At 43.9% G+C, this 21,789-nt stretch overlaps 1 protein-coding gene across 1 annotated transcript in view; it reads left to right on the forward strand.

The window, feature by feature from the left end:
* Window positions 1-13,131: 13,131 nt before the first annotated feature.
* Window positions 13,132-21,789, forward strand: part of NELL1 (neural EGFL like 1) — a gene marked incomplete at its 5' end in the record, with an annotated part of 282,538 nt that continues 273,880 nt past the window's right edge. The window contains 2 exons of the mRNA XM_083862654.1: window positions 13,132-13,255; window positions 13,642-13,770. Of these exons, the coding sequence (XP_083718780.1) occupies window positions 13,132-13,255; window positions 13,642-13,770 (253 nt within the window). The remainder of the gene's footprint in view (window positions 13,256-13,641; window positions 13,771-21,789) is intronic.

Genomic DNA, 21,789 nt, shown 5'->3' on the forward strand with positions numbered 1-21,789 from the left:
CCCTGTTCCCACAAGCACCTTCCTAACAGGTGGCTGTGATGGGACCAGTGTATTCCAAGGAAGGTTCAGCCCTCAAAAATGGTGGAAGTGAGCAAAGAGTGGGATCTCCTGTAGTGCTGATGTAAATCCAGCACAAGGCTCCTACAGCAATGGGGTTGCTTTTTTCCACACTTGACAGCCAGCCTTGACCCATCATGTTGGCACACTTCCTTTATGGTTTATACTAACTTGGAAGGGTTGTTATGTTCCTAAAACAAGTGGAGACCCTTGAAAGAGCACACCAGGAGGCAATAAATGGGATGAGAAGAGAAACACGATGATTCATTTGATCTTTTTCAAGTAGAAAAATAAGAAAGGCATTTTTAAAAATGATCAGTTGAGGCTGGGACTAAACTGCATTTGGGTCGAAAAGTGGTTTGGAAATGCCAGAATGAGTTGTGTGGGCATCACTGTTTAAAGCCCTGTCATATGTTTCTTTTGATAACTTGGTATCTGTCATTCTGACTAGGAATGCCTCAGTTACACAAAGTGTCTGAAAACTTGCTCCAGGTGCACCTGTGGTTTTCCTCCCTTCACTCCAATACTCTGAAAATCATTTTCCTTGTTTCTCTGCTTTTGTTTACAGTATCTCCTCAAAAAGCCATCATATAATTTGTGCCTAACTTTGTATCCTTACAGTGGTAAATGTAGTCTAGGTACCACCTGAAAACAGTTATTAGAAGTTAGATGTGCTGTTCAACTTTGTGGCTCCCCCGTTCATTTGCCTATAAGCATCTTTATATAACCTATAACCTTTAGATGGTGTATTCTTCTCTTTCAACCAACGGGGAAATAGCAGGACCCCACTTGTCTATATATTATATATATAGCACGTAAATTCTTCAAAGCAGTATTCTCTCTGAAACATGGATAGGGTCTTTTTTTCATGAAAACATTTTCATTAAATAAAAAAACCCCAAGTCCACAATAATTAAGCACTGCAGTCATCCACACAGATGCAACATTAGATAGAGAAAATGCAAATTGGGGAGAAAGGACAATTTAGTAATGGCCATCATAACACTGCATAGCAGTGGGGCATCCTAAACCATCACATTTTAGAAATTAGATATAAGCAGCCATATGAATATTAGACATAAATAGTTTTGTTACCTATTGGGCAGAGTAAAAAAAATAGAGCTTTTTAAGAGTACATTTATTTACCTAAATAGAAAATTAGCCCAACTTATTGTAAATGCACTAGAATGAGGGAGAAAGATATATCTTCAATAATTGGAAAAAGGCAACCTTTATTATCTTCTTATATCCTATACATACATATATGATATTTTTTAACAGTGTTCATGTAGTGTGTGCTAATGATGTTTTATGTCCCTATAAATATCTTGCCAATCAGTGTAGAGATGATGAGCTTCGTAGTTTAGCCAGTTTTTTCCTCCCTACAGACACTGCTGTAGTAGCCTGTAAATGTTCTTTCCTTCCAGGGGATTGTTTCTACCCCGTCCTTTTGTCCGTCTGTCTTCATCTTACAGGGTCTCAGGTAAATCCTCAGTTCATGTGTGTCCGTAGAGCAGTAGGTGTGTTGTTCCATCCCATTGAAGGAAACAAAAAACCCCAAACCTTAAAGCAACACTTCCACTAATTGCTGACTCCTTTTTCTCTCTCTGTGTGTGTGTGTGTATATATATATGTATATGAAATATGTATTAATCATTTTGCTGAACTTCCTCTTTCACGGGGCAATTAGTGTTGCCGGTTCTAGGCACTGCTGGAGACCTTTAATCCTCACACAGAACAAGTGAAGCACTATCAGGGCTCATCACCCAGGGCAGGGGAGGGCAGATCCCACAATATTTGAGACTGACCCCTGGCTCTCTGTTCCACGGGCTCTTGTTGGTCCCTGTCTCCCACAGCAGCAGGACAGGACCCTCCTGTGAGCTTCTCTGCCTTAAAGCTCTTCCCCCTTGCTTCAGCCTTGCCTGCTAGTTTAATAAAAAGCCTCGCTGGTCTTACTTCTGGCTTTCATCTTCCTGGCAGAGGCAGGTTAGAGAAGCCACGCTCTGTCTGACCTCATGAAGGTCCATAAGGATGAGCTGGAAATTTGGTTCCCACATCTAGGTGAGGCTGAGGGACCTTCCCTGGGTGCACAAAGGAACCTAAGTCAGCGCCTTTCTTTGGAATTATGTATTTCTGTTGGGATAAATAGTCACTTTGGATCTCTCTTGACCAATATTGCCTCGCATCTTGGGTTGATTTTTGGAGTCCAAGCCAGTTTGTCTTCGCTGCTATTGTCATTAAAAAAACAACAATAAATGTCTGTAGGTTTTCTGTGGAAAAGAGAAAGCACAGTCGAATAGTTTGAGAGTACTGAATCCTTCCAGCTTGTCTCAAGGCATGCCTTGGAACTGGGATTAACTCTTTGCCATAAAGCTCCCTCACTGTAAGGATCTCAGTTACTGCCTACCTGAATTCTGAGAGATCATTTGAAGGAATACTGCTGGGATATGATATCTTTTGGCTTGGATTACCAAACCAGACTGCATGTAAAATTGCAACTGAATTGCTTTCCATGATTTATGTAATTAATCTGCTTGCTTTTAATTTAGATGTTGTTCCTGTGCCTGCTAAGTCATTAGCACAGGATTAGGCTTGAATTTGAAACTCTGTAAACAGATGATTGTGATTCTTTTGCTAGCTGATCTTTGTCTTCAGCTTTGGCCCCGTTGCTTGGCTTGCAAACAACCTTTGGAAAAGGGGAGAAATGCATACAAAAATCACAGAAGATGTGAAGTTTTCACTGGATGTGAAAAGCATGGCTTCATTTTGGTCACATGAGACTTTTTCTAAAGTATTTTACTGTCCAAATGTGAAAGTTGAGATTAAATTAACCAGCAGTGTCTTCTTTAAATGAGAAGTTACATTGAAGTTTGGGAATGCACTTCATTGACCATGTTCTAAGGAAAGTTTGCATGTACTTTGATAATTTTCTAAAAATAAATTTAGTAACTAATAGCATAACAGTAAAGATCTTTAAAAGAAAAAAAAGGAGGGGAAAAAGCCATATTAGTAAAAATGTGATGTATGTACTTTCAGATCTATCCATCTTGTGAGTAAAAAATGTTTAAATTTGGTGAAATTATGATGCATATTCTTTCTTTGAAATTAAATCGAATTTCTGGATGAGCTGAGATGCATTATTGTATGCATTAAAGATTATACCTAATGCAAATGCTTGCCATCTTCAAATTCTTTGGGGTCTTCCTAGCGTTTTTGATATGCAATGTTCAAAACCTGCATTTCAGCTAGACGAGGCAGCACTTTGTTTCCAAAAGAAGGGTTTAACAAAATGACCTTTAATCGAGAAAGGCTTGAATTGTCTTTATATGATAATTCAATTGAGTCCAAGTAGTCTTTTGATTCATTCCTGCTCCAATGACCACATTAGACGTGCCTCCACACTGAAGACCATTGCTTCTGATACACTGTGTGACCCTCTTACCCTCAGATTCCAACACCTGGTTAATTTTAAATGCCTTTGGTCTTTTTGTTGTGTACAGTTGTATGGAGAATATGATTTCTTTTTGCCTGTGTTAAAGCAATGTTCATGTATGGCAGTCATTGTTGGTTTCTTCTTCTGCAGCTCCACTTCTTGCAATCAAGCAATCAAACACAGACTTGTTAGGGACTGTGGGCTACAGACAGCAGGGATTTTTGACCACAGGAAGCTTCCTAGAAAGCTTCTCTGTTCTGCTGTTGTGAGAGACATTTGTTTCTTGGCTTGCAGTTAGGTGGTGTCCATGAAAGGTATCTGGAAAATGGTCAGAGCTCGACATTCCTGAGGGGCTCATGTCAGTGATTTGAGCCAGGAGGGGTTTTGGGCTTTCTGCCCTTGTTACTCTCAGGCAGTCTGTCACCAAAGAGAGAAGGTTTTCCTGAGGCATTTATCATAATGGGAGAAGTAGGCTGGATCTTAATGCTTGCAGTGTTTTATTTGCCCTTTACATTTAAATACATCTTCAGGTAACCATTTGCCTTATAGCTACCTTCCATTGTCAGGAAAAATTGACTCAAAAACGTTGTTACCTGTCCTTTCTATTATGTAGTATTACCTTGTAAAGTGGATGCTTGGCTGGTATAAATTGCCCCAGCTTTGTCTGGAGCTGTGACAATTTACCCCAGCTGAGAATTTGCTCCCTGTGTCCTATGGCACTTTATTACTGACCCATCGCTGATGGGTTAAATCTTAATTACTTGCGTAATGTCATATAAAAATATATATATATATATATTTACAGGCATTCTATGGGGTACTGCTGCCTATGGATAAAGATTTGTACCCTAACCAGATCATTACAATTTATTTTTTTTTCATTAGCTGTATGTGCAAAAGATATATTGTTACAAAGAATGCATCATATGTACCTCATGTAGCACACATTATGTTGCTGTATGTCGTTAATTTCAGAAATCATTATTCTTGAGGCCCTACCTCAAATTTTGTATTTATGTGTACAAATGCAATTTATTGTATTATATATTTGCCTAATATATTTGGATGTGATAAATTAAAATTATTCAATAATGTATGGGCTCTAAAGACTCTAAATAAATGTCCAGTGTTTAAAACAGAAATTACATCAACTTTTCTGGTGAATGAAATTGTCTCTTTTTCCACCGCCTCCTTCCCCACCCAACACACACCACAAACATCATTCTTGCTTAACACACAGCCTTAAGGTGTCTTCGGAATTGATCCATTTGATTGTTAGAAACATTGAGCAGCAACTGGAAACAGCCCTCCTGGGAAATGGGGATGTTGCACAGCTGCAGAAACAAGGATCAGTTAAATGGCCAGTTCCTTAACTATTGAGTGTTCTCTGCCCTGTGGAACAATTGATTGCTTAACAGAGGACCAACTGGATTTGTTTAATTCCTTCTTACACCATCAATTCAATTTTCCCAAAAGTTGTTAAACTGTTAAAAAACAGGAGAGGTTCGTGTCTGCTGGAGGTGCAAATGGGAGGCTGAAAGGAGGAGCAGGTGAAGGAGGAAAGTGTAAGGAACGGTGCCTGGTGTTACTGTACCTTGTGTGTGAATTCCTGCCGTGTGCTGAGGGCCAAGTGCCACAACATGGATTTGGAAATCAGGTTCTTCCCTTCCCAGCCTGCTGTGGAAATGGTACCGGTCCAACCTGTTTCACTGTTGGCAGACAGGGGCTTTTGAGAAACTTTCCCCAAATATAGCAGCTGAAGCACGATGTCACGATGTGACAAAAAAGTGGCAACAGAGGAGACACTTGTGCCAAAAGCAGGATTCATTTCAGGAGAGGCTCTGAACGTGGAGACTGCTCTGTGGCTGAGTAGCAGGACTATTTCACTTGGTTCTGTCTTTAGGCTGGCATTTCTCTGAAATGTGCTTGCCTGGGTAAAGGAGGTGGGAGGAGCTGGAGATGGGAGAGTACAGTCATTCTTTGCACATTACCTGTTGCTTTTTATCTTCTTTTCTACCAGAGTCAGGATTAAATGTTCAAGAGACAGTGTTTCTTGTTTGGACTCAGATGTTTATTAATTCTTATCTATGTTACAGTCTCACACGCTGTAAGTTCTAGCTAACAAGGTGAAAAATGACCTCTATCTCTCTCTCTACAAGGCCTTTTAAGGATAAACTGTCCAATTAAGAAATGACACCTCAATTATTTTGACTCTTAACCCAATAACCAACCACCCGTGACCCTCAATGCAGACTTTTCTATCCAATTACAAAACACCACTCAGAGCCATGAAGAAGAAGGGGAAAAAGAAGGACTGGCCTCCACTCTAAAACCTCCCCCTTACTTTATATATATATATATGACTATATTTTAAACCCTTAAACTCTGAGTTTTCCACCCTGTGATATCACACATTTCTATCCAAACCCCACACCCACAATCCCAGTGCTGTCACTCAATTTTGGAAGCCTTTTCCATGGCCTCAGGTGAAATGCAGTGTTTGCTTGGGGGTCAGTGCCTGTCAGCACAGAAAGCCTGAAATTCTCAGTGCCCAGGGCTCCAACAATTACCCGTGCAGGCGGATTTCATTTGGGGGAAATCTGAAGTTACCACTGAGCATCGTGAGAGTCCTGAAAGAAAGCTGAGTGCCATTAATACTATTTTTAGGAGGAAAAACTGAGGCACATGGAATGTGTCAAACCCCCAAAGTTAACCAGCGTAAGTCAATGATACAACACATTGATTTTGGGAGCAAGAGACAGTCATTTGCTGTCACATTTACTGCATCAAATCTTTGAACTCATGGGAACAGATAAAAATCCATGTCCTTTTTCAACTTGGTTGTATGGACTGACCATGGCCACAATTTAAACCAATGCATGTTACTTAACTGGAAGATGAGCACATATTCTACACTGCTCACAGATGTGCTTAGTCTGAAATAATTTTGCTCTTTTGGTGCTGAAATTCCTATGGTCAGAGTGGAGGTTGAAGGGCACATCTTATACCAAAAGGATTAATCAGCTGCAAAGTTTAGTTTAGACTTACCAGTCTTCAAACATTAGCTAACTACGTGTTTGGGAACCAAAAATAAAAACAAAAAGAGCAGTGAGCATTGCTCCATGACTGCATACAGAAGTAAACAAATGGTTTTTCTTCGTAAGGCTTCGCTCTGATGGATTTGTTAGCTACTTATGTAATCGTAAACCCTAAAGTGGATACTTTTAGCCTGCTGAACTGATTATACAGTCCTTTACAAGTATTTGTCAGTGGGTAAGGCAAAGGTGACATACAGTAATCCCCCATTCCTTTCCACCTATTCTTCACCGCGTTCAGGTGTCATTGCTGCTGCCAGTTCTTGCCCTCTAGTGGCGGCAAAGCAAACTCTGCTGGTTGGGATCGCAAGTGTCCCCGAGGAGCCAGGCTTTTCAGGGACACTATTGTGCCTTATTTGTGGATCGAGGAGGTTTTCCACCCCATCAGCTACAAATGGTGGGATTTGTTTTTATTTTTATTATTTTATTTTATTTTCCCCCCCTCCTAAGGTGGAAGCACTGCTGTTTCCCAGCGTTTGCAGAGCAGCTGAGTCCACACACGTTCAGACGCCCTCCAAGTAACAGTTCTTTTAATTGCATTTTTTAGCTGTGGCACGCAGACAGCCCTACAGCTGCTCAGAGAGACGCTGGGCCCGCTCAAAAATCCTCCCTCAAACTACAGAATGTCACCAGCTCTGTGGCTGGCAGGACTAACACTTTAACACCACACAGTTAGCAGCTTCACGATAATTTAGGTCAAAACCAAGATGCAGCCAATGACCAACGGAGAGTGCAAGAACACTATTCACAGGAATATTATCTGAGCTGAAATCCAGCTCAGTTTCCAGGACAAATGCTTCATTCTTGCAAAAGTACCTTCAGATTTTTTTTTTTTTTAATTGCTATGAATACTCAGGAACAGAGTTTCAATTCTTATCTGGAAGTCAGGCTTTGCAGCTATTTATACTCCCTGTAAGAACATATGAGAAGGTCAGATTTTCTGGCGATAAAGGGAGATGATTTGTTGCCATTAGGGGAGGTGTAAGGACAGATGATAGATAGATAGATAGATAGATAGATAGATAGATAGATAGTTGGCTGCAAGAAGAGGAATTTTTTGTTTTCCATCCATTTTCCCTGTCCTTTCTCCATATGAACAGCTGAACATATGTGCTCTCCAAATGCTCTCCAAGTATGTGATCATTTGGGCATTGAGCTGGACTATAGGAAGTGCCACAACTGTGAGACCAGTTTTTTTCAGAGCACTTTTTACCAAGCTATTTGTAGTACTTTTTGCAGCACGTGTGGGCTTTTGGATGCTTCTGGTGAACAGAAGAACAAACCAGTAATGGTTAGGATATTCTTTCCCATGGGATTGCTCAAGGGGTGTTTGAAACTGTGCTTTACAGCTGATGATATGGTGCAAATTTCTGCATGTACCCACAGTAATTTTTTATAAACAGCATTTAATCCAGGCTTAGGTTAAACAGATCAGTTTGAGAATCTGTATATGACCAGTTTAAATTGCATATCCAGGTAAGACTCTGCACGTGGAAACTGGAAAACTTGAGTTAGATTCAATTTGGTGTCTGGATAGATGCTGGTTTTACCACGAGATAAGCACAAACAGATCTAAGCTAACAGGAACTGGATATACAGACCTGTTCCCCCCAAAGAGAAATTTCTATAATCAGATGGTTCTGCTATGCTATCAGGATGGATAGATGATATAGAGGGGTGTGTCTTCACGTGCTGAGGTACCATTGCCTCTTTCTCTCGTTGCTATGGTTATATGGAGTATCTGTGCATACCCACACACACTGGTGTGCCATGTGTGCACCCCTCATTTCCACCCCCTGGCTGATGTCAGGGTCAAAGGGAAGAACCTGCAAAGTTACATTTGAAGGGGAAAAAAAAAAAAAAAAAAAAAAAAAAAAAGTTGTTTTGATATACTGGATATAAATCACCGATGTGCTGTTCCTGAGCGGCCACCCCAGAGGTTTCCTGGAGAGCATTACCTTGCTGGCAGCCAGGAACAGCTGTTTCCAGACATCTCACTAATTAAGTAATTAGGCAGCCAAGTCAGACTGTTTGCTCTTGCTAATGTAAATGTGCATGAATGCAACTGCACCCCTAAGATGGGTGTGATTTTTATGGCATCATCCTAACTTTGTCCAAATGTACAGCTCATTATTTAACATTTAAGATGGCTGGAATTTGCACTGTGCAGCACGAAATCACCGTGAGAGGAAGCAGCAGAGAGGATGATCCCGGGGCTTGCCACTGTAGATCAACTGGAAATCTCACTCTGCTCATCTGGGAGCATCATCTGGGGCCAGTCAACTGTCCTTCAAAATTAAATCAGGTGTTCTGCAGGGAAGAGTACTGCACATAACCCAGGCATTCCTTGTCAAGCACCGAGCCAAATTAAAAGGCTGGGGCGAAGAAATACTTGAAGACAGGTTTTAGAACAGCTACCAGAGCAGACCTTCATATGGCTCACGAGTATCTTTGGATACTTCACACGTTAGAGGCATGGAAGTGCAGTTAGGGGAGCTGAGCAAGGACACGCAAGAAGCAGCGCAGGTTCCCGTATTACACCTCAGGACCTCTTTTTGTTTATTCATAGGCGGCATAAATTATTACTAGGACTAAATAGTTAATGAAGGTTGATCCTTAGGCCGACAAGGAGGGGAAGGTGCCCGGGAGCCGGACGTGCCGTGTGGCTTGGAGGGTTCCCGGTGCGGGGAGCAGGGTGGGTGTGGGATGCGGGGCCGGTGAGGGATGTGGGGCCGGGTGCGGGATGGAGTGGGGCGGGTGCGGAGAGCGGGATGGGATGCGGGGCGGGTGAGGGATGCGGGGCCAGTGCGGAGAGCGGGGAGGAATGCGGGATGCGGGTACGGGGTGCGCAGTGCGGGGCTCCCGGCGCCGTGCGGGGCTCGGAGCGCGGCCGTGGCCGGGCGGCGGCGCTGGCGAGGCCCGGGGGGGCCGCACGTCACGGCGGGGGGCGGGCGGGGAGCCCCCGCTGCGGGGGCGTCGGGGCCGCGCCTGGGCAGCGGGCGGAGCCGCCGCCGCCTCCCGCTGCCGGAGCCGCTCCGCGCCTCCGAGGCTGCGCTGGGCTCCGCCGCGCTCGGTGCGGCTCCGCAGCAGCTGCCGGCGGCCGGGGAGGGAGCGATGGGGCTCCTCCTGCTCCTCTGGGCGTGTGCGGCCGCCGCCGGGGCAGGTGAGGGGTCGGAGCGGGGCCGGGGTCAGGAGCGGGGATGGGGGTCCGCCCCGGCCGCCTCCCCGGGGAGCGAGGGCCGGGGCCGCGCCCGGAGCGCGCCGGCGGCCCCGGAAACTTTGCGGGGAGGCGGCGGCAGCGGGAGCCGCCCCGGCCGGGCATCCCCCGGAGCGCCGAGCGGGGCCGGGCATCCCCCGGTGCGCAGGGCTCTCGGGGCTCCGCGGGGCCGGTCCCGGGCGGGGCGGGGGCTGGGGCAGACGTGGGAAAGTTTTGCGAGAGCGGCGTGCGGGCTGCGCCCCGCGGGGCCGGGCGGCGGAGGAGCGGGGCCGGTGCGGGTCCGGTGCGGGTCCCCGCGGCCCCGGGGCCGTGTCTGGGCGGTGCGCGGAGCTGCCCGCGGTTCGGGCGTGATGCGGCTGCCGGCAGCGCGGGGTACAGCCGGGGCCGGGGCGGCTCCGCTGCCTCTCCATCCTTGCGCGACCCGGGTACCGCTTCTCCTTCCTTCCAAGAACCTTTGTTCTTGGTCCCCGGGTACCGCTGCTCCTCGGCTGGAGCCGCTCAGGGGCGCGTCTCTCCGTGCTGCTTGGAGCTATCCTCAAGGAAACCACCCGGCACGATCATCAATAGTGCGAAGGAATTAACGTTTTATAATTAAATTCTTGTAGCAATTATAGCCTCGTCAAAATCTACCCGGCACAGAAACAGTTGGAAGGAAATCCCGCCCGTCCCCTTCCTAGCGGCGTTACCCCTGATAGTGCATACAGAGGTTTTAAATGGTCGGCAGGACCCACAACTCTGCTACTCGCAAAGTTCTCGTGTGCAACAATTGCCATCCAAGTTGTGAGAGGAAAGAGCAAAATGCCTCTTTCCGGAGCCTCTTCTTTGCCATTTGAATGGTTTCACGTGGGGACGTGCGGAGAAGGCTTGAGTGTGCTTGAAGTGAAAGTTTTTCCACCCCCAAACAGCACGTTGCACGTGTGGAGGAAATTCTAAATGTGCTGCATATGTTGCATGGCTGCACATTAGCTCGATGGAGCGTGGCATGATTGCTGCTGCTTTGGGTGTAAGTGATAAAGGCAGGAGCAGAGAATAGGAGCTGTCAGAGCTGTAAGGCAGAATTAATTTCTTTTAGGGATTTCCTAGTGACATCATTCATAATTATATGGCTTAATCCTCTAATCTACTGTAGTGCCTCCAGTTCACATTGGGCTGGATCCACCAAGTCCTGAGATGATTTCTGCTCCCGCCCACCTGCCTGAAGCTTTTGGAGTGTTACTTGTATAAGCCACTGATTTAAGGGGAATGGCCCAATTACTTTAAATAGGAGTTGAAAGCAACATCATCCAGAATCGGGCCCAGAGCGTTGCACAGCTCTCCAGTGAAAGCTTAATTTTTTACTTCAGAAAGAGATGGCATTTCCAGCTGCTTGTTCTAGTGGAGAGACACAGCATAAAATACCAGCTGCAAGTGTGGTTGATATGCCTGTGGTATCTTTCTGATAGACTGGGGGAGACCACAGGGGAAAAAGGAGACTTGGTTATCACACTGTTGCTGCTGATTTGTTGTTTGTTAATTATTTACGAGGCGTTTGAGTGCCTGCTGCCGTTTGAAGACCCAGCTCAGGAAAATGACTGGGTATTTAAAGCAGCGTAGGCTCTTGCTAAATAGTTCCTGTGACATTACAAACGGGCTCTGTTTTCCAAAGTATTTTAAAAGCTGGAAGGGAGCACACTGAAGCTGTCACACGAGATCCTTCCTTGGCATAAATCGAAGCCTGTGGAGCTACAGTGATGTATACTTGTTGAGCCTTGGGTATTCAGGCTGGAATAAGCAGCTTTAACAGAGCCGTGGAGCTGCTGTGATTTATGGGAGTGCCTGCACTTGCTGGCTGTGGTTTCTGTCCCCACCCTGTTGATGGCTGTGACAGAGCTTTCACTTACTTTAATGGCGTTGGGATTTGTCTTGCTGAACACAGTTTGTCCTTTCTGTTGAGCAAGTTTTAGTACCTACTTGACCTCCCTTCATATTAGTATCTGCTAGCTATAATATATTGCTGATCTGAATAGATGTAACTTTTTTTTTTTTTTTTTTTTTTTTTTTTTTTTTTTTTTTTTTTTTTTTTTTTAAATGAGGGACAGCATATTCTGTTTCTCACAGAGCACAACTTAAATTGCATGAACTTACCTGCCAGCAAACACTGTCTTTATTGGTAGGCAAGTTCACAGGCAATTTACGTTGTGCTGCTTTTCTGCTGAGTGGAAAACCTTAGAAGATTTAGAAGGACTTAGAAATCCTTTCTTGTTTAGGTGCCAGTCTTTATTCCTGGAGGGGAAAGTGGTTTTGGTCCACCAGTGTGGACAGTGTCAGCTGTGGTCATTGAGTGCCTGAGTGCCTAGGGTGGGAGTCAAAGATAGTACTAAAAGCATGATGATGTTGCTGATTGTCTGGGAAGTTTTTTACCTTTGGAGAAGTTTATCTGGGTTCTCTAATATTCTCCCAATTCCATTTTTCTATAAAAAGATGTTTATCCCCATATCCTTATGGGGATGCACCAGCACTTTTGGAGCTTCAGTTCCATCAGATGATGCCTCTGGATGTTAATTTTCCTTGTAGAGTAAGGTTGCTAGAGACCTCCTAAAGCTGTATTTTTTAATGCTCTATCCCTTGTGGAGTACAATCCTCTGTTAGCATGGCATGTTATTCCAACAACTTTTCATCCTTGAGGAGAAGAGAAAGTGCTGGAGTACAGAAGATTTATGAGTAGTATATGTAACTTCTTGTTCGTTCTGTACACCTCAGTAAATTCTCAGAGCCTTTCAAAGAATCAAACTAGAGTACTTGGCTGCTTAAACGATGCAGAAGTATAGTCCTGGAATAACAAATCAATCAATTTAGACCTGAATGTGGAGTCTACTTAGTGGAAATCAATCTGGACGTGCTTTACAGGTAATGTCCTTGCTCTGTGGAAGTCAATGGGACTTTTACCATTGACTTCAGCTGTGTCAGGATTTCATTCTTGGAGCTCGTTCCTGTTACTAATGATGTTAGTGAAAAATTTAATTAGGGAGAGTGTTTGGATTCCACACGAGATATTTGACCTGTGTCCCAGGCACGGATCTCGTGTCACTCTCAGTGCTGTGTTGAGAGAAACGCTGAGGTCAGGCTGCCCTCTTCCCATCCCTGGAACAAAAGGAGGTATGTTTGATGAATTGTGTGTGCCCTGAGCTCTTCAACACAGCATTTCCAAACTTCTAGAGCCTGTGTGTTTTATGTCAGTCCCATCAGGTCCCTACTAGATTGAAGAATACCCAGGCTCTTCCTGGGCATGAGCCTTTTATGAATTTCGGGTTTGGATTTGTGCTTTTCCAGTAGGTGCTCCCACAGCCCAGATGTTCTTCGCCCTGCTGCCATATCTGCTCCAGGGTCCTTTGGTCCAGCTGGGAAATGGATTACATTTAGGTGATGAGCTGAGGATGACCAACTTCCTCAGTTGGTCTCAGCTAAACAGGAAATGTAAGAGGAGTTTTCAGTCCTTCCATCTCCCTGGAAATAGTGTGGCCAAGAGATGAGCCCTGCAAACAGTTTTGCATAAGTGGTTGTACTTTTCTTTATTTACTACTCTTTAACCTTATGGAGGTACTGGATAAACATACCCGTTTTAGAATGTTTTAACACATGCATAGTAAAAATTCCTGGGAAGGAAACAGTTTAATTGAAAGGCTTGGAATAGACTATCTTTTCTTTCCTGCAGCACAGTTACTGTCTTATAAGTAATTACTGTGTACAGCGTGTGTGTGAGTGGGAAGGTACCAGAAAAGTCTGTGCTAGATATTCTTCTCTATTCTTTCTATTACCTGATTTGAAATAAAAATTGATCTAACTCTCTCTGCCTCCAACAGCTGTAGGATTTGGAATGGATCCTGACTTACAAATTGATATCATCACAGAGCTGGATCTGGTGAATACGACGCTGGGGGTAACGCAAGTGTCAGGACTGCACAATGCCAGCAAAGCATTTCTATTCCAAGGTGAGAGAAACATCCTCAATTTTCTTATCTGGCTTCTGTCTGCATGAGCTCAGAAGAGCTTTGATGCCTAAGTGATTTCCTGTAGTGGTGGTCTTACTTAACTGTTGGCTCTCCTTTATTTCTATTTCTTGGAATTAGTTCTTGAAATACAGATGATTTCTTTTTTTGTGTGTGTGTGCTGTCAGATAATTACAAGAGAATTTAGGGAAGTATTTCTGGGTAGACTTTCAATACTCCCCAATATTTTTCTCACTCAATATTTCAGAGTGGTTCCAACAGATGGACTTGTGTTTTTTTCTTTTTTTTCCTCTGTGATCATATACATGCAGAGAGACACAGCTTAAGTTGTGTCACTGTGAGAAGGCATCTCATGTGCTGACAATGGTTGGTCGTGTAGCAGCAAGTCTTTCATCAGCTTTGTGAAAACTGCTAAAATGCCCACATAGAACACTTTAAGTGCCCAAGCTGAGTAGCAAGGACCACATAAGGGACTTTGTGGTGTTTTTAAACTCCCTTCATTAAGTATTCTAACATAAAGTTTGTAAATCGGTTTTATATGGGTTGTTGGGCTTTTTTTAGGTATTTGTACTGAGTGAAATTCTGGATGTAGCTTTGCAATGTATTTAAGTGAGGTCCAAATTAAGTCCCATGGGGTGGAAACACTGGGTTGCTACAATATGCTGATTAGTCAAGAGAGACACTTATATGACTTGAGATTAACATGTGAATTAAAGCCTGATCAGAAACATTTTTATTGTGGGGATTTCCTGTGTTTTTTCTTTACTGTGCTTTTGCTCGGTGTTGAGATCAGCCTTTTAGTGTCTCCCTTTTTCTTATCTGTCTTCTGTAGCTGTTTTTAGAGGCAAATGATTATGATCTCATTTAGCTTCAGTTCTGGATCTGCAGTGCTGGCTGACTTTACTATAAATAATAAAAGAAGTGGGTCTATATCTTAGTTCATTCCTTATCTGGCCAAGGCCAATTTAGGAGTCAGAGCAGAGAGGCTTCTGGAGGCCACCTCAGGATTTGTTTCTTGTCTTTTATGCTACAGCAAGCAGCTTTATTTTCACTGGTTCCCAAATTAGTGTCCAGAAGAGCGGTGTGGATTATTTTCATTTAAAGATATAAATTATTTTTATTTTGATACTCTGACTCCAGGTTTGTGTGGACATGGACAAGCAATGCTGAAGTACAGCCATTCCTCTAAGGACTGAAGTGGCCTAAATATGTTTATAATTCCAGTTGCTGTTCCTAATGCAGCTGATGGCAACCACACTGCTGAGCTGTTTGTGGAGTTCTCACAGGCTGGTGGTCAGAGCTGCAGGGAAGGAGTCTGAGATGTGTTTGTCAGGACTTGGGTTGAGACCATTGGTACTGAAAGTAGCTTTGGAAGGTTAATGGTGAAGATGTTTTGGACATTTTGTTCTTTTCTCCTTGGAGTAGTCCATCTGTAGTTTGGGAACCTGGGACTGGCGTAAAAAAGGTGGAACTTACAAAATTCACACAAACAGATAAGCTGAAAGATAGATGCTCATGGGAAGCAATAAGCAAACATTCCCTCTATGAAATGAATAAATAACACAAAGACTGAAGTTAGGTACATAAAGCTTTTTTTAATTCCCAGGACAGAAATGCTTTTTGCTAATGCACACAGGAATAGCCCTATTTTTGATTATTGCCTCTAAAGTAAAACTTCCTGGAAGGTGGCTCAGGAAAATGACTCTCTTCAGTAAAACTCATCAGCCCTTGGGTCAGAAGAAGACTGAAGGCCTTTGCTGTCAGCTGGGATGGAAGTCTGAGGCTGCCCTGTTGTCTTTTCCCCTTCTTGTTCCTCTCTGTAATTTGCTAAATGTCAGCAGTGTGTTGGCAGCTGTATGGATTCCCTTTGTCTTTACTTCTCCCTTTAACAGAGGTGACTTACTTTACAGCTACAGTCTGGCTGTGGGCCAGGTCCTTTGGCTGGAACCAGAAGACACTCAGTTTTGATTTTTATCTTGCCATACAGTAAAACCAGCATAGAACTCAGAGCTGCTCTGTCTAAAACAGAAGTAATATTTTCTCCCACAGAGATTCACAAAAAAACCCCAGACCCTTGTCCAACATGAGGAGAGAAAAGCCTGGAAGTTAGTGCTTAGTTTCAAAATTCCTGTATCCTCCTGGAGCAGCTGTTGCAGCCTGGAAGGTGTACCTTTGAGCAGAGCTCTGCTCTGGTCAGGCTATACCAGGTGTGAGCAGGTCGTGTGTGCTGTGCCTGGTGCTGCCCCTCTGCTCCAGGAGGTCCTGGAACCTCTGGGCAGGGCACTGGGGCCTTAAGTGTGAGCTTTGATGTATTTCAGACTCTGTGCTGCCCAGGGGTGCAGTTCTGAGCTCACAGTCAGTGTCACTCAGCTCTGCACAGAGCAGGGACACAAAACAAATCCTTTTCCTGCTGAACACCAAGGACAACTTTCAGGCCCAAAAGCACAAACAAGGGTGGGCTGGAGGGAGGAACAAGAAGGATGGGACCTCACAACCTGGAGCTGGAATTGGACAATTAAACCTCAATATGCAAATGGACCAAAACTTATAAAAATGTGAGACCTTGTGACCGTTTTGGGTCCATTTTGTGACCATTCTTAGCCCACCCTGGGTGTAGCGCTGGTCAGGCCCTGTCCTGCCCAAGGTGTACCCTAAAGGCCTTTCAATAAATCTCTACTTTGTTCTCTGGCTCTGTGCGGTCTCTGTTTCAGGTCAGCCTCCCCAAGGCATCAGCAGGTCCTGTCTCCCCTGGCAGGATGATTGCTGCATGTGGGGCCACATTAGAAGATCTCTTCCCTATTGGACTTTCACTTCTGAGGATTCCCTGGTGTAGGAAAAAAGAGAGTTTGTGTGTTCCTTGGCGTGTGGTTTCTGCAGTGACAGTTTTGTCTGCCACCTTTGGCAGCGTCTATCAGGGCTCTGAGCTCACATAAAACCTCCCTGTGGAATGTTTTCTGTCTTGTGAAATGCATTTTCTACAGTGGCTCTACTGGAGCTGTTCAAATTGAGAGCATTCTTTTGTGTGTCCCAACAAGTTTACATCTTGGAGGTAGAGAAATGGTCATTTTTGCCCAACCCAAACAGTCCAGGGTAAGTCCAGGAAAATATGGAATGTTCTCCTAATATTCTAATTTTTCTGTTGGAAAGAGAAAGCTCTCTAAGTTTTGAGCATTCTTTCAGTTGCCTTTAGAGGCAAAAAGAGGAAATGAAAAGAGGGGGTGATATGAAGATATGCACAAAAGAAAGGGAAAATATTATTTTTAATTAGATTTTTGATCAGTGACAGCTCTCTTACAGTAAGTGACATCTGTTGTTACAGAGTTTCTGGGGAGTGATGTCATGATTTAATTTATGCTGGGGAAAATGCAGACAGACTTTTCTTGGAAGAGTTTGTGATTTCAGTCTGAGACCATCCCAGTAAAGCTGATGGGAGTATTCTGATTTTTAAATAATAATGGTATTAACAACTAAGCCTCAGATTTCTATGTGAAACAGCTTCATAGGCAAAGCAACAAATTCAGCTCTGTTGTGTGACAGCGTGGTGGAACCAAAGTGCCAGTTGAGGGATGTGGGTTGCCTTTGGGCAAGAAAATCTGTTCCTAATTCAGAAAAGCATAGAAACCTATAATTAAGTGTAGTCATCTGGGTGGTCCTGCTGGGCATGGACTTCGATTGTTAGAGTATTTCAGCTTGATTTTTGATTGATCAGGTCCATTATTTGTATGTTTCAGTTCCATTCTCTGTGAAATGGGGATGAGAAAAGTAAAAAAAAAAAAAAAAAAAAAAGAGCAGTGTAGATGCTGACAATGTGCATTAGATGAAATGTAGACATATAACTCAATATTGCAATTCTGCAGTCTGATTTGTAAGTTCCCTAACATTCTGGTGTCTTAATTATTTGTCTTTTATTAACTTTTACACACAGAAGAGGGGAAAAATGTCTCTGTGGGCAGATGAGTGAGCAGAGGAGAGTGAGTGGAGATTTGTGATGAGTGCTCTTGAGGAATGGGGCACCCAAGACCCTGATGTCTTCTCACCTCCAGCCAGGAGGCCAGTGAATTCAAGGAAACAGTTCTAGGAGCAGGTGGAAAATCTGCCTCAAGGAAATACATTTAAAATATGAGCTTTCCACCTAATGCCTTACAATAACATCTTACAAACACTGAATGTAAGACATCTACAAATAGTATCTAATGAAAAGTGTACAGGAGCAGAACAGGATTAGACTGTAAATTGTAGTACACTTAGAAGCCCTGAGCTATGGCTCCCTTGATGGGGCTCAGTCCTATTCTCTGTTTCCTTGCCCTGAGTTCATCCTGACTCTGACTTATCCTGATCTTGATCCAGTGGCAGAGGAAAGCTCTGATGATAAATAAGGCAAGATGATGTCAACTGGTCATCTCGTTTCTAGGTGTAGAGAGAGCAATTCTTAGTCTAGCTGTTGAATTATGTGATTACTTTAACCAGTCTACCTTTTGTTCCATGCTCAGTTCTCGCCGTGGAGGTAAAATTTTATTCCTTTTACAACCTGTCAGCTATGCCTATTTCTTCTTAATTCTCCCTGCAAGATCCCTTTTGAGCTAACAGAGACTCAAAGCCTTTACTTACAGAACAGTTTCCCCCAGCCCCCAAAAGTTTATTAAGGCTTTGCTGTTTCCTTTCCTGGCAATCTGGCACTATTTTTCAACTTAGCCTTTAAATTAGGGATGGTCTTTTTACTGTGTGTACTATGTTTAGCACTCAGCAAAGGAAACTACTGAGTGCTCTTCAGAGTCTGGAGATCAACAGTGCTTTGTTCTTGACCATTTCTTGACTTGTGTTAAAGAGCCACTGGGTTTGTAAGAGAAACACCTGGCCTGGAGCTCCTGCAGCACAGAATTCAGTCGTGCTCCTTATTCCCACTTTGTGTTAGAGACTGCTGAGTTCTTTTCTGTGCAGTCGTAGCTCCAGCAGGAAAGGTGAAAGAATAACAAGGATCTTAAAGCGCAGAGAAAGGCGATGTTTTTGTGAGAAAAGGAGCGAAGCTTGTCGAGCTCCTGAAACAAAAGGACTGTCCTGCTTCAGGCCAAGAGAGAGATCAAAGCTGCACTTCTGAGGCGGGTAGAGGTGCCTCCCAGAAGACTCTTGAGCTTCCAGATGAAGTGCAAGCCTCTGTTGGTGTTTTCCTTCAGTGTTTTATGAATCCTGGCTTTTTTTTTTTTTTAGACTAATTCCTCACTTAGACAGTAGAAGTGTTTCCAGACTCCACTCCAGGAATCTCAGTCCAAGGAGTCAGGTTTTGCAGTGCTGGACTTAAAGAAGTTTGAATGCTGGCCAGCTTTGCCAGGTTTTGAGATTGGTGGGTGAGAACAACTGCCTAAATTGATCTTGTGATCAAGGGTGGGCACACATACCCTTTTTATCAGGAATGCTTCAGGTAGGACAGTCTTCAGGACACGCTTCTTGTGCCCTGGCAATGTTGTTGGGACGGTCCCCACACACAGAGTGGCACCATAAAAGTTCAGAAGGCTCAGAAGTTTTCTCTTTATCATGGCCCCATGCTGTCTTTTATACAGTTTTTGCAAACCTCGAGGGCAACTTCTAATTGGTTAGTATCTTTCTTGTTAATTATTCTATTGGTTAGTGAAAGGTATTTTACTTGTCCATGAAATCTCTCTATTCTCAGATTGTTTATGTATTTCCTTTACTGATTCTAATGGGAGAGATCTCTTGTTATTACAGGTAAACATATTTTTCACCCTCAGAGTAGATTGTTGTGTTAAAGAAACTTCTCATTCTCAAAACAGCTTCATACGGGACCTTACAAATTGCTTTTAGCTGCCCTTAGAAGAAGTGACAGGCTGGATTTTTACCCTATTCCTACATGGCAATGTGTTTGGGGCAGCAGCTCAGCACTGAGCTGTGCTCACCGAATCCCAAGGCCAAGGGAAGGCTGCTGCCTTTGTCCATCTCTGCTGAACTTCTCAGTCTCAGTGGCCTGGGTGCTGTGGCTGAGGTTTTCATCCACCTGAAGTGTAAAACTTGTTATGCCAGCATCATGTGTGAGGTGTGTGAGCTGCAGGGCTCAGGAAATAGCCAGGGACTGGGTGAGAGGGAGCAGCTAACAGCTCAGGGAGGAAACATGTCATTACTTTTCCTGGGGCAAGTGGTGGGAGGTCTGCAGTGAGTAGGAGAGATAAACTTTAATTTTGGAACTCAGGCGTCAGTCCCTCTTTACATGAGGCAATGAGACAAGAGTCATTGCTTTTTGTGGGATCCCTCCTGCCGCGTTTATAGCAAATATTAACTTTCAGCACTCTTGTTTCTACAGAGCAGAAATCTTGCAGCAGCGGAAAAATTAGGAAGGCACAACATGGTGGCTGGAAATCTCAGTTCTGCCTTCAGCTGTCAGGGGAGAGAGCAGCTCTAGGACCTTTTCCATGATGGTGTATCTGAATATCCCATCTTGTGGGAATGCTGGGGGTTTGGGGCACATCTCAGGCTGCTGGCAGCCCCCTCATTCATGTGCTTTGGGACAGTTGGCAAAGTAGCAGATGACTCTTGCACTGCTGGAAAGGAATGTCTGTTTTTTATTTTTATTTTTTTTTTCACCAGGTATTTCCCACCATCCCTTGGACTTGTGCCTGCTCCCCTCCAGCTGGATGAGATTTTTTTTTTTTCCCTTTTAAAATACACTTTGCCTGAGGGTCCTGTGGGGCTGGGCAGAACCAGCAGCATGTCCCCTCACAGTGATGTCCTGCAGCTCACCACAGAGCTTTATCTTTGTGGAAACCCTGCAAGCTCCTCGAACTTGTGAGCTTTTATTTTATTTTTTTTAAAGGTCAGAGTGAGGTATTTTGCCAGCAATGTGTCGTGCTGTTGTCGGCCTGCTCTGGTTCCTACCAGAGGATTGGTAGGTTGCCCACCAGGGATGGGTAAATTTGGGGTTTTACCCCATGTTGCTGGTGAGATGCCTGTGCTGGGAGTTCATGATTGTGAAAAACGAGTTCCACTCTCTTTTAAAAATTTATAAAAATAAAAATAGACAATTAAGAGACCAAAAGCAAAAGTTTCTTGGCCAAAGGTGCCTGGCATAAAGTCAGCCAGCAGCACACTTTTCACTCTTTCAGACCTCAATATTTAAGGATTGCTGTATTCTTTCCATCATCTTATCTGGTAGATTTATTTGTGGGTGGTTTCACTCCGTCTGGTAACATGGGTCTCATAAATTTTCTTCTTGAGGTTTTTGGTTGCTTTTATTTTGATTAAATACCAGAAATCCAGCAGCCTCCATGCAGGGCCATAAGGTGACAGACCCTGTCCCCATCCTTTTTGGCCTGGTCACTTCAGCTGTTACAAAGAAAAAATCCAGTCCTCTTATCATTTACATTATATCACAATCAGAAAATACACTCCTCACTTTTCCCAACTCCATTAACAAAACACAGAGTGCAGTACAATTATGCATATAGTATTCATTCTAATATTTGCCAAAAGCCAACTTTATAATATGCATTTCTAACAATGAGGCAACTGCCATCAGATAGATAAAAAGCCTTTGTGTGTGCCAGTAAAACCACCTCGACACCTGAGGTGTGGGCCAGCTTCTTGCCCCCATGGTGTGGTGGCATTCCTTGGTGCTTAACTTTGGCTCTTTCTCTTGGCTTTCCACTGAGGGATCCCTCCTGAGAATTCTGCCATACCCATGATCTGTGCTTGTATTTGACAAGGGTGTTTGGAGGGTGCAGCTTGGATATGTGGGAGTTTGTGTCAGTGAATTAGAACCTTACTTGTGCTGTGTTGCTCACCTGTAAAATTGAGGTGCTAATGCCCTTTCCTCAAACAACAGTGGTGTGGAGAATTCATTAATATTTGTAGGAGGCTCAAATACTGTGCTGGAATAATTAGCTTGGTCATGGTGTTTTCTGCTTTCAGAGAAGGATTTGAATATGGTGGATTTACTGTTCAAGGTGAGCCTTGAATAATAAAAATAAAGCAAAACTTAGGTTCCTTGTTTGTTAA

The sequence above is a fragment of the Zosterops lateralis genome (assembly GCF_965231275.1).
Source record: "Zosterops lateralis genome assembly, chromosome: 6".
Classification (NCBI taxonomy): domain Eukaryota; kingdom Metazoa; phylum Chordata; class Aves; order Passeriformes; family Zosteropidae; genus Zosterops; species Zosterops lateralis.